At 39.6% G+C, this 15,000-nt stretch overlaps 1 protein-coding gene across 1 annotated transcript in view; it reads right to left on the bottom strand.

Moving 5' to 3' along the window:
• Positions 1 to 15,000, bottom strand: part of UNC13B (unc-13 homolog B) — a 139,620-nt gene that overhangs the window by 66,311 nt on the left and 58,309 nt on the right. Inside the window, exons 7-8 of the mRNA XM_023524062.1 lie at positions 10,511 to 10,825; positions 8,334 to 8,424 (exon numbers count right to left, since the gene is read on the bottom strand). Coding sequence (XP_023379830.1) covers positions 8,334 to 8,424; positions 10,511 to 10,825 — 406 coding nt within the window. The remainder of the gene's footprint in view (positions 1 to 8,333; positions 8,425 to 10,510; positions 10,826 to 15,000) is intronic.

The raw sequence follows: 15,000 nt of genomic DNA, 5'->3' as shown, positions 1-15,000 counted from the left end.
AGGTAATCACTATCCTGAAGTCAGACATCAGATTACTTTTGCCTGTTTCTGAACTTAATATAAAAGAAATCATACAGTGTATACTGTTAAGAAATATGTAATCTTGAAGGCAAAAGCCTTCACACAATTCTGGAACATGTTAAAAACCAAAGTCGACTATATATGAAATACTATAGAAAATGAGTATCTAATTCTACCTTTGGGAAAGGCTTCAACGGGTGACATCTAAATTGAGCCCTGCGCCTAAGTGGCAGTGGTACATACACTGGATCCCAAGAAAAGTAAAAGGAAATCATTGGAAGGTTAATACTATAGTCTAAGCAGTAAGAGGGCCTGGTTAATACTATAATCTAAGCAGTAAGAGGGCCTGAACACAAAAGAGAACAGAGAAGATGAGAAAGATAAAAGAAATCATAGAGAGAAAAAGAGCAATATCTGGCAAATGATCCAATGCAGGAGGCAAGAGAGAAGGAAGAATGACACCATGACTTTGAGTGGGTGACTAGCAGAATGATAGTGATTTTAATACAAATACAGAACAAAGGAAGAGAAATAGGCCCAGGAGGGAAGTTTCAAACATCGGGAAATTGTGGAGAAAATAACTAGTAGATAACTAGACATGATGGGTAGAACTTAAGGGGAAAAGGGAGGTTGGAAGTATAGATCTGGGAATCATCTGCTTAGGAAGGCTAGTTAGAAGTCTACTGGCTTCCTAGAACAAGCCAGGGATCCAGCGCAGTACTAGCCTTACAGTGATTGCTTAATTAATGGTTCTGGATTAGAGGCTGAGGAGATGAGAAGATCTGAGATTAAAAGGTGCCTGAGGGGAAAACTGTAAAAAGAAAGAGAGACAGAAAAGAGATAGGCAAGATAAGAAAGAAAGGAAGAGAATTAGGAGGATCTAGGATAATTGAAGCCAAGAAAACAGGAAGTTACAAGTAGAGTTTCAAAAACACTACGAAACGCTATGGAGAAAAATGAGAAAAAGACTGAGAAAAGTGTCTGGGGTGGGAGAAGTATTTAAATATTTAACTGTTAATTATGTCTATCTCCCCTCTGGCCTATAAACTCTTAAATAATAAGAAAATGACTTACAAATAGCCCCAACAGGAACCAGCAGTACCCACTTACTAGTTGGCTTGATTTAAAATGAAAAAAATTATATTAGTTGCTTCCTTTTGGATAACTTGGGCAAAGGATTTTCTCTCACAGAGGAAGAGTTCCTTCCTAGCCAGTATCAAACGTTCACATTGGTTGGATGGTCAGACAAGCAGCTGGAGTCAGAAAAGGTAGTACGAAGCAAGAAGGGCTGCTTTGCTTATTTGGAAGCAAGTAATTTTGTACAGAGGCATCAATCAGACTTAGTCCACAAAAAGTTTATTAATTACCTCCCTTTAGTATGCTCAGAAAATACTGCCAGCTGGAGTTAAAGCATGCTGCCATATCTGATACTTTCCTCTGATTCTAGGCAGGTCAATGTTATCATGGCATTCCTGGGAGATGTTCTGATATGCTCCTCAGAAACCAGAGCCAAGCTCCACCCTTTCAAACAAGCTGCCCAAATCCCAGTCCCAGATGTTAACGTTTAATAACTCACAAGGTTCAGTCACAGCCTAGAACCTGATCCAAGGTTTACAGAAGACCAACCATTGATAAACATCCAGATCCAAACCATAAAGGCATCCAGAATATTTCAGAGGAAAAAACAAACAAACCAACCAACCTTGAGAAATGTTAAGCATTTCTCCTGACAAGCACACAAAAGCAACTCTTGGAAAATTTTCCCACAGTGCCTAGGGCAGCAATTGGCCCCCTTCCCTACTCGTCAGGGTAAGGCACTCCACTGACTTCTTCCTTCCAGGCCCCAGGGTGTGCAAAACAGCCTCATCTAAGTGATCCATACAGCATATTATCCTAGGAACCCAGTGCTCCCAGGAGTCTATATCCCTACAAAAGCCTGAGATCTTGTGGCACTGGCTCCTTGCCACTTTAGCCATCAGAAGTAGTTTCACTGGGTTCCCACTCAACAGCAGTAAAAAATGATTAGCTTTCCTACTCTCCATTCTTTTAATTCATGCTGTCAACAGAATTTATGGAGTGCCTATTATGTGTACAACAAGACATCAAACTTATCCTTCCCTCCCTTTTGAAAATAAGTGAAATTCGTGCTCCTAATTCTACACTATAGAAGGGGTAGCTTTATCTTCTCTTACCTCTGAAAAGCCCAATCAAATTTAGTGGGCTCAGGGTTGGTTTGGGGAGCATGGGAACAATATACAGGGCATAAAACAGGTTTTGAGAGATGATGTCTTTTGGTTAGAACATGCTGAATTTGAGAAGCTGATGAGAGAAGTGAGTATACAAGTAGTTATAAATATGGGTTTAGAGTTCAGGAGAGAGATCTGGGCTGGATATACAGATAGAAGAGCAATCCACATAAGTGGTAGTTGACAAAATGGATGAGATTCCACAGAAAGAATGCAGAGTTGTATGAAAAAAAATATTGAGAGAAGAACCCCAGAAAGAGCAACATTTAAAAAGTGAGGAAAAAAAAAAAAGTGAGCAAAGAGAGAAATCAGAAAAGGAAGACAAGAAATGCTGGAGTACTGTTGGGGATGATTTCTGTGATGTCAAAACAGGAAAGACTGTTTAGGATTGTCAAATACTATAGAGAGGTCCAATAAGATAAAGACTTAAAAGCAACCACCAGGTTAGGTAACTATGAGCTCACTGATAACCTTCACAAATGCAGTTTTAGTGAAATGACAATGAAATCATGAGACAGACTTTCCTCAAGTGTACTCCTTGGAAAACAAATCCTACAGCATGCTTCTCCAATACAGATTTTCATGGTCAAATAAGTCTGCAATAACACTGTGCATATTGGACTCTCCTCTTGAAGAATCACAACAAGCTTATATATATTCAAATTTCTGACAAGTCCTACGATAAAGCAATCTGTTGGTGTTACACTCTATTGGAACTCAATGTTTTCCAAATTTCTTTGAGCATGGAACTCTTTATCCAATGATAAACAACCTATTAACAGTTCTAGAAATTGGAGTCCCATGGAACACACTTTGGAAAACAGGGTTCTAAGATTATGGTGGTTAAAAAAAAAAAAATCCAGTGTTACGATGGTAGAAAAAAGTGTTAAGAATCAGGCCCTGGAGTTAATTAGATCTAAATTTGAATCTGGTTCTAACTCTTACTAGCTAGGTGACACTGGACAAGTTTCTATCTTTCTAAAGCTCAGTTTCTTAATTTGTAAAAGCTTAATAATATAAGCCTAAATCACAGAATTATTGTGAGAAATTCATTTGGGTAATGCATGTAAGCACTTACAGGAATAGTAGCATTCAATAAATGTGGTTACTATGATGATAATGATGGCACTGGTTGATATTAAAAGGAAAATTGTGATGCAGGTGCTAAGTTTTCAAAGAATGAAGTTATAGAAATGTTGGGATCGAACTGAAACAAGGAAGGTGGGTGTGAAAACAGGTTATGCAAAGATCTAGTAATGGCCTGGAAGTGGCAGAAGGAGCCAGAGAAAACCAAGCCTCACTCTTGACCCCATAATACATGGGGCATAAAAAAGAAAGGCACAGTCTCCTCCAAAAAGGGCTTTAGTGAACAGCCAGTTTTCGGTCAATAGATAACGTATCAGTTCTGGTCTCAGATATCAAGTAAGGACTCTACAGTTTGCCAAAGGGCAGAAGGGGCCTGTTGAGAGCAGCACCTAAGGTCTCATCGAAACAGGTCTCTCTAGTTTGTGAAGCAGTGGTAGGACCTATTCTTAAGTAGGGTTTTCCATGAAGTTTGAAAATGGATGTTAAAAGCTGTGGTTAAGAGAGATATGGAAGTATTCAGGCTTACTACAGGATTTGCATTACAACATTGTGGTAGCAAAATATTAGAAACAACTTAAAGATTCATCAATAGAGGACAGAGTACATAAATTATAATACATCCACAAAAATAAATACTAGGTAGATATTTTAAAAGAATGTTGTAGCTCTATTTGTACTAATAAGGAAAAATCTCCAAAATATAGCAGTAAAAGAAAAAAAGGTAAAGGATAATATGTGCAATATATGCATGTGTATGCATACATGCTTATAAATGCACATTTTATCTCTGGACCGAGTCACAAGACACAGGCAACAATGAGATGGGAGAAATGAGGACTAGAGAGAGGCCTGGAAGTCTGAAGGAGGGGAACTTTGCACTATACATACCTTTTTTGTAAAATTTTATATTTTTACATTTATTACTTATTCAAAACATTCTTCAGGTTTGTTTTTTAAGTGTTAGAGTAGCAATAATTAGGAGAGGCTAAAATATTATGAGGGAAAAAAAGGATAACTGGTGGTCTCCATGAGAGCAAAGAATGGAGGTAACGGAAGTTAAGATAGGCAGCCATGAACAGAACAAAATACTGGAGTTAAAGTTATAGAAAGAGTTCTTTCCTGGTGCATCTCAGTTTAAGAGATGGGGTCCTCAAGGGCCTGCTCCCCTTCAGCCTCCTCATTTTTTCCCCAAGGGGAATCCCTATTTCAGGGCTTCAATTATAGCACAAGAAGGAAGTCTCTTTGCTTGGGAGAGTTATAAGTAAGAAAAGAACTTTGCCGGAGAGAGCCAATTTATTTTGTTCTAATGATCCTTCCTGAGAAAATGCTGATCCATCTCTCAGGCTGACCAGCAGCAATCTATTTGCTCAATTCTATCTCTTCTTATTAAGCCTCTCCTTCCTCAGCTTTCTTTAGCAACCTAAGAGCTTCTGTCAAGGCTTCCTCACGGCCTACCTCCATGCCTTCTCCTTCACTGTCCCTTCCACCTGGAACACCCACCCACCTGCTGCCACCGCAGTCTCCGTTTCTAGAGCTAAAAGTCTCACCTACTCCCCCAGATTTTTCTGCAGCTAAGCCAAATAAGGTACAGAATCATATCCATTCCACCCACACTACCAACATTACTGCCTCATCAGCATTAGCAATGTCATCAAACACTTATTATGTACATATGGCCAGGTACTCAGCCAATCCATATACAGAGATGACCTATATGATCTCTTCTTCAAGTTGCTGACACTCTATAGGAATGGCTTAAGGGGAGCTAGGTTTCTTTGTTAGTTCCTCAAAGTCTACTGAATGCAGTACCAGCTAAAGAAGTATAAATGTCCTATAAGCTTTCAGGAAATATCCAAATCACAAATAATCAAAGAAATGCAAATTACAACAATGGGATATTATTCTTCTGCCAAATTGGCAACAATCTTCTAAGATGATAATACTTAATGTTGGTGCAGTGCATTCAAATACTCAAAGTACAAACTGGAAAAACTTTTCTGAAAACACATGTAAGAAGTTTATCAAAATCCTTTAAAAGGTATATACTCTTTCACGCAAAAATTTATTTGAATCTACTTTGAGAAAGCTAAGTTAAAGAAATAATCAGAAATGAAAACAGACTTATGTATATGATGTTCATCATAGCATTATTTATGATAGTAAAGAAACAAGAAGAATTGTATGGAACATCTACATGATGGAATATTATTAACATATTAATAATCATTAAATCACGTTTTCAAAAAATATTTAATGACCCAGAATAAAGCTCACAAAATTGATCTAAGAAAGAAAATTTAAAAATCTACCCATAATATGGTCCAGATTCAGTAACTTTATGTTCATGTATATAAAAATTATAATATTAATAGTTAATATTTTGCTATTATTGACTTTAGGTGCCAAGCCTTGGGAAAAATAAAAATAGGATTAATTAAGACAGGATAAAGAAGCACAGGGAGACTTCTGTGGAAATGCTGAGGGGCTTTTCTGGCTAGTTGAACATCCATAAGAGTTGGCTAAGCACTCTACTAGTTTCTATATTGGGCTCTAGAACACCAACAATGAAAAACATAGCCCCAGCATTCAAGGATCTTACAAACACACAGAGAAGTAACAGCAAACAAATAACTCCATTACACCATGGTAAATGACAATCTAGAAAAAGTATGTTCGGAATCTGAAAGCTTTACCCCCAAAATACTAACACTTGAGTGGGTTTTAAAAGATGTGAATGAAAAGTTAGCTAGGTGGAGAAGGAGTATTTCAAGCATGGGAAATTGGCAAAGTCTCTGAGATTTTGAAAATTAAATAATTTTATATATTGGATATGTTGACTAAACAGAGTAGCAAAAGGAGGTAAGACTGGAAAGGCATATAGGGTCTCCACCGTCATCCAGTTTAGTCATCCAACAAGAAGAAATGAACATGAAATTCTAACAATAAGAAATGAATGAAAGATTGGAGCTAAAGACCTTAAGTGCTTGCTTTTTGCCCATTGACCAGATAACTAGAACTATCTGTATTATCTTTCTAGTGTGGGGTTTTTATCATTTTTACCTAAAGACATCTATTTTTGTAATGACAAACGTGTTGCTTTTGCTTGTTTGTTTTAAATCCTGATTTTTCTCAATACACCTTCAAAGGTTTTTAAATTGTTTCACATCTGGTCAAGTGGAGATGTTTAAGAACTTCATTTTTATTTTGTAATAAAAGTTTACAACTTGATTTTTTCAAAAAAAAGTCAACAAACTCCAAGAACCTGTTAATAAGGTCTTAAATAAATTTTAAAAAACACATTATCTTCTCCCTGTAGGGTCAAATTAACAGTGCTTTATGAAGCTAGGACAATTTGAGCATCAAAACAAATGATAGTAGGGGATTATAAGTAATGTAATAAATTAGGAATTCATGAGTCCATGCTAATTTAAAGTAATGGGAGAAAAGGGAAATCTCTTCCTCATAGTAGGCACATATAATGCCAAGTAATAAATGTAGAAAAGATAGTAAAAACAGAAAGTTACCATTTGGCAACCACTATTGGTTGTGGTAGATTCATACAGAAGTCATCAATGGATACTTAGCTGGTAGGCAGAGGAGATTTGATGAGGAACAAGATATGAGCATAGTCTCAGAGCATTGTACCACAAAACACTTAACAATTACAAAAAAAAAAGAAATGGTGCTCTGATAGTGGAGAAACCTGGCTGATACAAACTTAGCTGGTTGATTAAAGTTAACATTACAAAGGATAGGTCAGACGGACATCATGTACTTTCTAATGCAATTCATAAAGAGCCCAGCGTCATTTTTGGTTAATTCCCACCAGGAAAGCATGGCCTGAGTCTGGACACGAGGAAACACTGGATAGACCCAAAATGAAGAACATACTACAAAATGAAAAGCCTATACTATTTGTTGAGAAAAGTTGAGAAACTGTTCCAGATTAAAGGAGACTAAAGAGTCATGACTAGTAAATATAAAATATCAACCTGTATTGAATCTTGGACCAGAAGAGAAAAGAGACATTGTTGAGATGGTTGGAAAAATTTGCATGGGGGTCTTGATGATAGTGTTGTCCCTGTTGATTTCCTGATTTGGATAGTTACATAAGAAAGTAGCCTTGTTTTGGGGAACTACAAATAGGAGTATTTAGAAGTGACAGAACATCAAGTCTCCAACTTTCTCTCAAATGGTTCAGAAAAAGATTAATCATAATGAATGGAGAGTGATGAAGCAAATGTAAAATGTCAAAAACCGGGGTATCTTCGTGAGGAGGATATGGGAGCTCTTTATACTACTATTTTGACAACTTCTCCCTAAGTTTGGACAAAATTTAAGGGTGTTTACACATGTGAGCATGCTTGCATCTTTAATATCTGTCAAGTATTATACTAATAGCCACTTGTCATCATTTAAAACATCCTTTCTGCCTGAAGACTATCTATTGACACACAGATAAGGACACTTCAAACTTACAACACTAAAAATTTTATTTTATTTTTTTTATTACTTTTTTACATTGTTTCAGATCTTACTTGGTTGATGCTTTGGGCCTTAAATTAGGGAACCCCATAGAAATTTCTGAACACTGTGTAAAATTTCTGACCCTGTATGGGTCAGCCATACAGTGCTAGTGGCTGGCCAAATGAAATAACAAGTGACCCCAAGAGGCCTTGAAATAGTCCCATGTGCTAAACTCAAAATAAAATGGCCTTGAGGTGATTAAGGTACTTAAAATAGCATTTAACTTTACCTTCAGGCTCTGAACACACTAAGTCTATTTGATTTCCATTAATTAGCATAGAAGGAAGACAATGGCCACCTCCCATCTCTAAAGACTCTGGCTTACTTGTCATGCATTCCCAGAAGCACACTTTAAGAAGATGACTAATCACTGACTGCTTCTTAGGCACCATATGTCTCCCAATTTCAAAAGGAAAAATTGTCCAACTAGTACTAGAACAATAGATTTCCTACCTCCTGCAGCTGGAGTCGAACCTTGGTAACTGCTCGGATCCAGTGTGCTCTGGCTTGGGTAAATGGTGAAGATGCATTCTCCTCAGGAAAACTTGTAACAAAGAAAAGAATGTTCCTTTAAAATATCCCAGACGACAAGGTAACAGTGCTCAAGGCAAAACTGTCAAATATCTAAAATAAAATGGTTTATATTTATGCTATACTTGTTTAGTGATTCAGGCCACTAAAACAGCATCTTCATGAATATCCAATGTGAAAAAAATTCCCTCTAAAATGACAACTCCTAGCTTTTCATCTGTTCCCTCTCTTCCTTCCTCTTTTTTCTTTCACTCACCCCATGAGGCCGCTCACTGGGACAGTCAGGATCGGGATGCTAGAAGTAATGGCAAGGGCTCTAAATTAGTGTCTAGAATTAAAACTATGCAGAAAGGTTTGGAGTAACTCTCTCACCTCACCTCATCTCTCAAGGCCACCAGTCTCCCTTGGGGATCCTACATAGCATTCTTAGGGCAGAATTTAGTTCCTGCAAAGCTTTCCTGCTCTACTAAGTATTTTGGAAGTACTAAGTAAAAAAGCACAGTCCTTTTTCTGCCATGATCTTATTCCTTGAGCTGCTTCAAGAACATCCTCAGTGAAATGAGCAATAAATATAATAAAGTATCTTTGAGAGATAAATACTAGCCTGGATTAGAACTAATCATGATCAGGTCCTTAACTGTGGAACAATGGTTGATTCTCAGTGATAATGCTTCTCCTATCCTCCTATCTCCCATTGGGATCTACTTCCAAGGCAACAAACAAGTGTCCACCATCTACACAGGTAAAATATATACGCTGGGCTCTAATACCATTTGAGTCTACTGTTTAAAACATCTGAAGGCACTTCTGGCTAAGGTAGAAGTCAAGTTCACTCGCACAGCTAGGATTTAAGAGGACACGACCAGTAGAAAAGGACAAATACTTGTGCTGGGCACTTCTGCTCTACCAAGAACTCTACCCAGACAACATTATCTGTCAAGTCTAACGTCTACAAAAAGCCATCTTTCAGTGGTTTGTCAACCCAGTAATAAATCTGGTCCAGAGCTATCTCCTGGATTTCTTGTCTATTAGAAGAGCCACCAGAGATGACTAAAGATCAGGAAAAAGTAAGAAGAGAAAATATGTTTACACCTTCAGTGGTGGAGTAGACACACCAACCATTCCCTAACCTTTACTACATAATCAGCATTCACTGTTCTGATCTTTCACTGAGAGCCTTTACTATTAGGCCTAAAATTTGAGAATCTAAATCATATCTAGCCCTTATCTCTCTACCCCAGCGGCTTTAACTGGGAGGAGTTTTGCCCTGTAGGGGAAATCTGGCAATATCTGGAGACATTTTTGGTTGTCACAACTGAGGATTGCTACTGGCATCTAGTGTGCACAGGCCAGGGATACTACCAAATATCCTACAGTGCATACAATAATTCCCCATAACAAAGAGTTATCTGGCCCAAAATGTCAACAGTGCCAAGACTGAGAATCCCTGTGTTGCCCCGACCTATCGGTAACTCTACTGACCAATTTAGCTCTATAATAACAATCAACCTCTGTACTGTTTCATTATAAGACTGTTTAAAAGGACATCTTTAAAACTTTTCTTCTGGCTACCAATCACGAGATACACTTCTAGGCCCTGTGAAGGCTGAGGAGTGGGTTAGATCTGGCTTCCTGGCCAATTTTTTCTTAACTCTGTCCTGGTTTCCTCAGCCAGGAAAAAATTAAAACAAATAAACAAAAAAGCAATGTTCATAAAAGAATTTTAAACATTGATAGACTTAAAAGCCTATTTCATTCAAAGCAGCAACTTTGAACTAAATCATCTGCAGGGCTCAGGTCAGTTCCAGACTCGGAGGCTGCCATATGTGGGGTCAATTAGTAAGCCAAGGACTGCAGACTTAAGAAGGCCTGGTACACTGGAACTAACTACAAAGAACCCAAGTATTCTTCAGGGATCCTCAAAATATCTTGAGAATTATACCAAAAATCAAAGGAAGCAGTGTAGAGCTAAGCCTCAGTACTCTGATCACCACCATACCCAGCTGTGGGGGTAAAAACGCAAAGCACTTATATTCAGCAATATCACAATGCAGGTACTGAGGAAACCATGTGAGCTCCTCAAAACAGCCACCACCTACCTCTCCTGGAGGCCTAGGAAGTGGTCTTTTTGTAGCACCAGATCTGGGGAAGGATGGGTTGTGACATCTTCTTTCGTCTCCTTGGGTTCACACGTTCTCCCCTTCTCTTCTTCACCCATCACCTCCAAGACTTTCTCTTGTTCTCCAAAACCCGTTTGGCCATCTCTGGAGAAGCTGCCAGAGCTGTGGCAGGAATGAATCGAGGCCCTCTCCCGATGGTCATCATCTTGTTCATGACACTGGTCTAGTTCACTCAGCTGAGAGCTTCCTTGGCTCACATTACAGGAGGAGCCATACCTACTACTGCTGGTGGGGCTGTGAGAATGAGAGGAAGACAGATGCGTAAATAAATGCAAATGAGGGGCCAGGGTAAAAGTAATGGATTAATCCAGGAAATAATAATCTTAGCAGTGGCAAGAATCACAAACAGGGGGTTCTTTGGAAAAAAAGATGAAATTTTACAATCTGGAAGAACTAGTCTCTACTCAGCAGAGTCACAACAGGGGGAAAAAAAAAAAAACAAATGCTGGGTTCTCCAACAGCACTTAACCCCAAACCTGCAACTGACTTTGAAGAATACTTTATCTTAATGTGATATGTGTACATAGATTAAGATTAAAACAGTCTGTTGTTTATGCAAAAAATTCTTTACTCAGACTTCTAAAGAAACTTGTCCAGTGGCTGTGATTAAAGTTTTCTAATTTCCACGTAATAAAATGGATGAACTCTACTCCCTTTTTCTAGTACTGAATAAATTGGGATCCCCTTTCCTTCCTCTACTATTGTAAATGTGAATGCCTATTCCTTAGGATGAGCAAAGGAGAGTGAACATGTTCCTTCAATTACCTCTCAGGCATCTGCATGATGAGGTAGTGAAGCCATTTCTAGAATCAAGAAATCCCTCATGGAATCTCATCGACCATCTCATGAATGTTACAGTGATAACCCTGGCAGCCTAGGGAGTGTCCTAAAGATAAACATGCCCATCTGTAACTGAACTGCTCTCAGGACATAGCTGTTTTCAATAAAGTGGACAAAGTCCAATTCCAGGATCTGGGTCAGGGCCATATTGATGCATTTCTGCCAGGCCAATCCTCTCTCATCGATCACCTGAATTCCCATACCCAGAAGGGTAATTAGTTCCCCTGCTATGATAGTAGCTGTGGCAGAGGAAATGGTAATGAATTGTGACCAGAAAGTAGAGCAGTCTCCAGAAGTTACTCCCTTGAGCCATATACTGAATCTAAGGGATTCAGTCCTATTCAAGACAGAGGGACTTGGTGGTGATCTATAAGATCTATCCCGGCCAGTTTGGATAGTTCCATCACAAGTCAGAGGCCCTCATTTTACTTCTGGGTAACCTGCTAGAAAGCCTCCATGCAAAAGGACAGGAATTTCCTTGCCAGAGGGTCGAGCCTTTAACTAAAGGGCTTATGTTCACTCTTGGCCAGATGAAGATAAATCATTGTTGTTTCCAGTGATGTTTTCCCTATGGTTCCTCCCAATTACTTAGTATTTTCAGGCTGATTTCTGATCCTTCATCCTATAGCAACAGGATAGGTACCAAGTCACTGTTTGGAGTAGTTCCCGATACATGTGTATACACACACACACACACACACACAAGCTCTAAAGCCCCTGATGAGTCCCTTTGGACAGGCTTGGGCCAGTGGTCAAGGCAGGATTCTTACTGCACTGTAGGATGCTTATTCTTAGGAGAAATAATAGTACTCTTTGCAGATGGACACTGCATTATGTTCCAGACTGAATAACTACAGCAAACAATTGCCCTGAGCTCCTGCGAGACTTTACTGAAAGCATTTATCAGACACCAGTTTAAAGGGTAGTAAAAGGCAGACAGACTGGAAGAAGTTATGCAAATCTATGTGGAATAGGATGTAGAATATAGACTATCCTGAGCCATCCTTTGCACTCTGTATTTTACTTAATACCCTCACTGCCACTGGAGAAAGCATCTTAGAAGACGTGGAAAAGCAAAGTGGGTGTCTCTCCAACTATTACATGTATAAGTGCTGAAGGCCCAAGAAAGCCTACCATGTGGCTGCAATTAATATTTGCCACTCAACTACTTGCTGCCTCTTCCTGCCCTCCCTTCTCCATTTCATGTTACATAAGGCAGAGCAAACCAGAGTGAGTAAATCTCAGGACCCAATCTTTCCTTTCAGCAGGGAGCTCCTTGTTCCAATAAATAAATTATATTTGGCACTAGAGAGAAGGGAGAGAATGAAAAGACCCACACATTATTTCTTGTTACTTAACCTCTACTTAACATGAAGCTCAGGTGCTAGGAAAGACACAGAAAGGATAAAAAGCAGGCTATGACTAATCTATCACTAAGTCATTGCATCATAAATGGCCAATTCCTTAAAATCATTTATGATGCTTTAGTTGAGAACAGGCCTTTTGTTGATCTTTGGTTCCGTGATGCCATGCAGAGTAACTGGCTGCTTTACATTTGAAACAGAGTCAGTGTTAGCAAGCACCGCCTCTTCTTCTTGTGTTTCTGGCTGGTGAAGTAGCTCGGAGACAGTGCAGTGCTCCTCAAGACTCCCTGAAGGACAGGTGGAGCCAGAGAGGTTGCCTCTGGTACTCCAGTGTTCTGCAAATGGTGGAGTTTCTTGCTGGTTTTCCATTTCTCCAGGCCCTGAAAGTCCATGAGTACACATACCTGGCTTGACCTCCAGTAGCTCAGGGGCTGCAGGGGGCTGAGGCAAGACCTTAGCTGGCTCAGCACTGACCCCAGACACTGGAGAAGATTCCAAAGTTTCATCAGCCCCACTGGAGTTAAGGTCCTGATCACCGCTGATAACCAAAACTGGAGAGGAGGATTCTGCAGGCACTTGTTCAGGGCCCCCTTTGTTTTCTTTTGGCCAAGGGAATAAAAGATCCAGCTTCTTTCCAAACCTTAGTTTGGAATCACTTGCTACTACACTTCCTTTCCCTTCATTATCTCCTTCAAATAGAGTTGACAACTTCTTAAAACCAGACACTAAACCAGTCTCTGCTGCTCTATTGCCAAAGGAAGAAGGTGGGGAAAAGAAAGAGCTCAGTGGTTTCCCATAGTCAGTAGCAGAGGATGGGAAACGAAGCTTCGGCCAGCTGGTCATGTTTGGGATCTCAAAATGTGGTCTTGGCTGCTCTGTTTCCTGAGGGGCTGCAGGTGGATCTTTCTGGGCATCAAATATTCCATAACTTTCTTTAGCACAAAGAACAGGTTCCTCCAGCAGAGGGTGAGAAAGGGACCCTTGGGTTTCCAGTGTGGCACTCTGGCCAAGTGAACTTGCCTTATTGAACTGTGTAGTAGTATTGGTTTCTAGTGAACTGGTTCCCTGTAGCTCCAAGAAATCTTGGTTTATGGAAGCAGATTGCATAGCTGGCTTTGGATCAAGAGGAATAGATGGCTGAATTGGAGGAGGAAGCTCTTTGGCAATCCAGGTTGGATCTGGATACAACTGTGTTGGCAATGAAATATGCTCTGCCTCGAATGATGTCTCTGTGTCTGTGCCCTGCAACATCCCCATGTCTCCTTCATCACTCAAAGACAATACTCTCTGCCCAGTATCATCCCCTGAGATAGAAGATGCAGCTTCAACTGTTTCAGAATGCTGGGGTTCTGGAATATTGTCAGGAATATTACTGTTTTCCATTTCAGTTGTTAGTTTAGGATCATCTGTCAAGGTATTGTCAGGAATATTACTGTTTTCCATTTCAGTCATTAGTTTAGAATCATCTGTCAAAGTATTATCAGGAATAGTATTGTTTTCCATTTTAGTTGTTAGTTTAGGATCATCTGTCACGGTCTCCAAGTCTGATTTTGTACTAACCACAGTCATTCTACAGCCACTGAGAATAGATTCTGAATTGAATGCTGCAGAAGCAGCTTCTCTCCACATATTTTCTGGAGGTACTGATCCTACAGCATCTCCGGAACTACCATTTTGAAGCCATGCAGTAGCTAAGGTAGGTGATTCTTGTTTGTATGCCTCTGGTTTGGGACTTTTGAAAATTCCAAATAACTCACCTTTGAGTGGCTGAGATGATGCACCAGAAGAGAAAGAGAAAAAGGAGTTTTTCTTTGCAGGTTTAGGAGAAGAGAAAAATCCAGAAAAGGTTTTGGGAGGTTCAATTAAGCTCCCAGAGAAAGATTTCACTTTGGTCACAAAACCTGAAAGCATTTCTACTGAAGAGCCCAACACTGATCTGTCTTCCTCTTTATCTGTGTCTCGACTCTGGAGGTGCCCTGCACACCCTGGCTCTGCAGAGGAAGAAGCTGGCTCCAGGGTCTGTGTTAAAACCTCATCAGGGGCCTTTTCTAATGGCAAGTTCAATGAGTCACTAGCAAATCTTTCATTCTGATGGTGGTTAGTACAAGTGTCTAAATTGTTGAGCTTTTCAATCAAATGGCTATCATGTGAAAAAGACTTGGTCAGTGAGCCACTGGGGAAGGCTTCCTGTATGAAATCCTCCTC

This window comes from Pteropus vampyrus, unplaced genomic scaffold (assembly GCF_000151845.1).
Source record: "Pteropus vampyrus isolate Shadow unplaced genomic scaffold, Pvam_2.0 Scaffold436, whole genome shotgun sequence".
NCBI lineage: Eukaryota > Metazoa > Chordata > Mammalia > Chiroptera > Pteropodidae > Pteropus > Pteropus vampyrus.
Note: the sequence above shows the minus strand (reverse complement) of the source record. Positions and strands in the feature narration are given on the sequence as shown.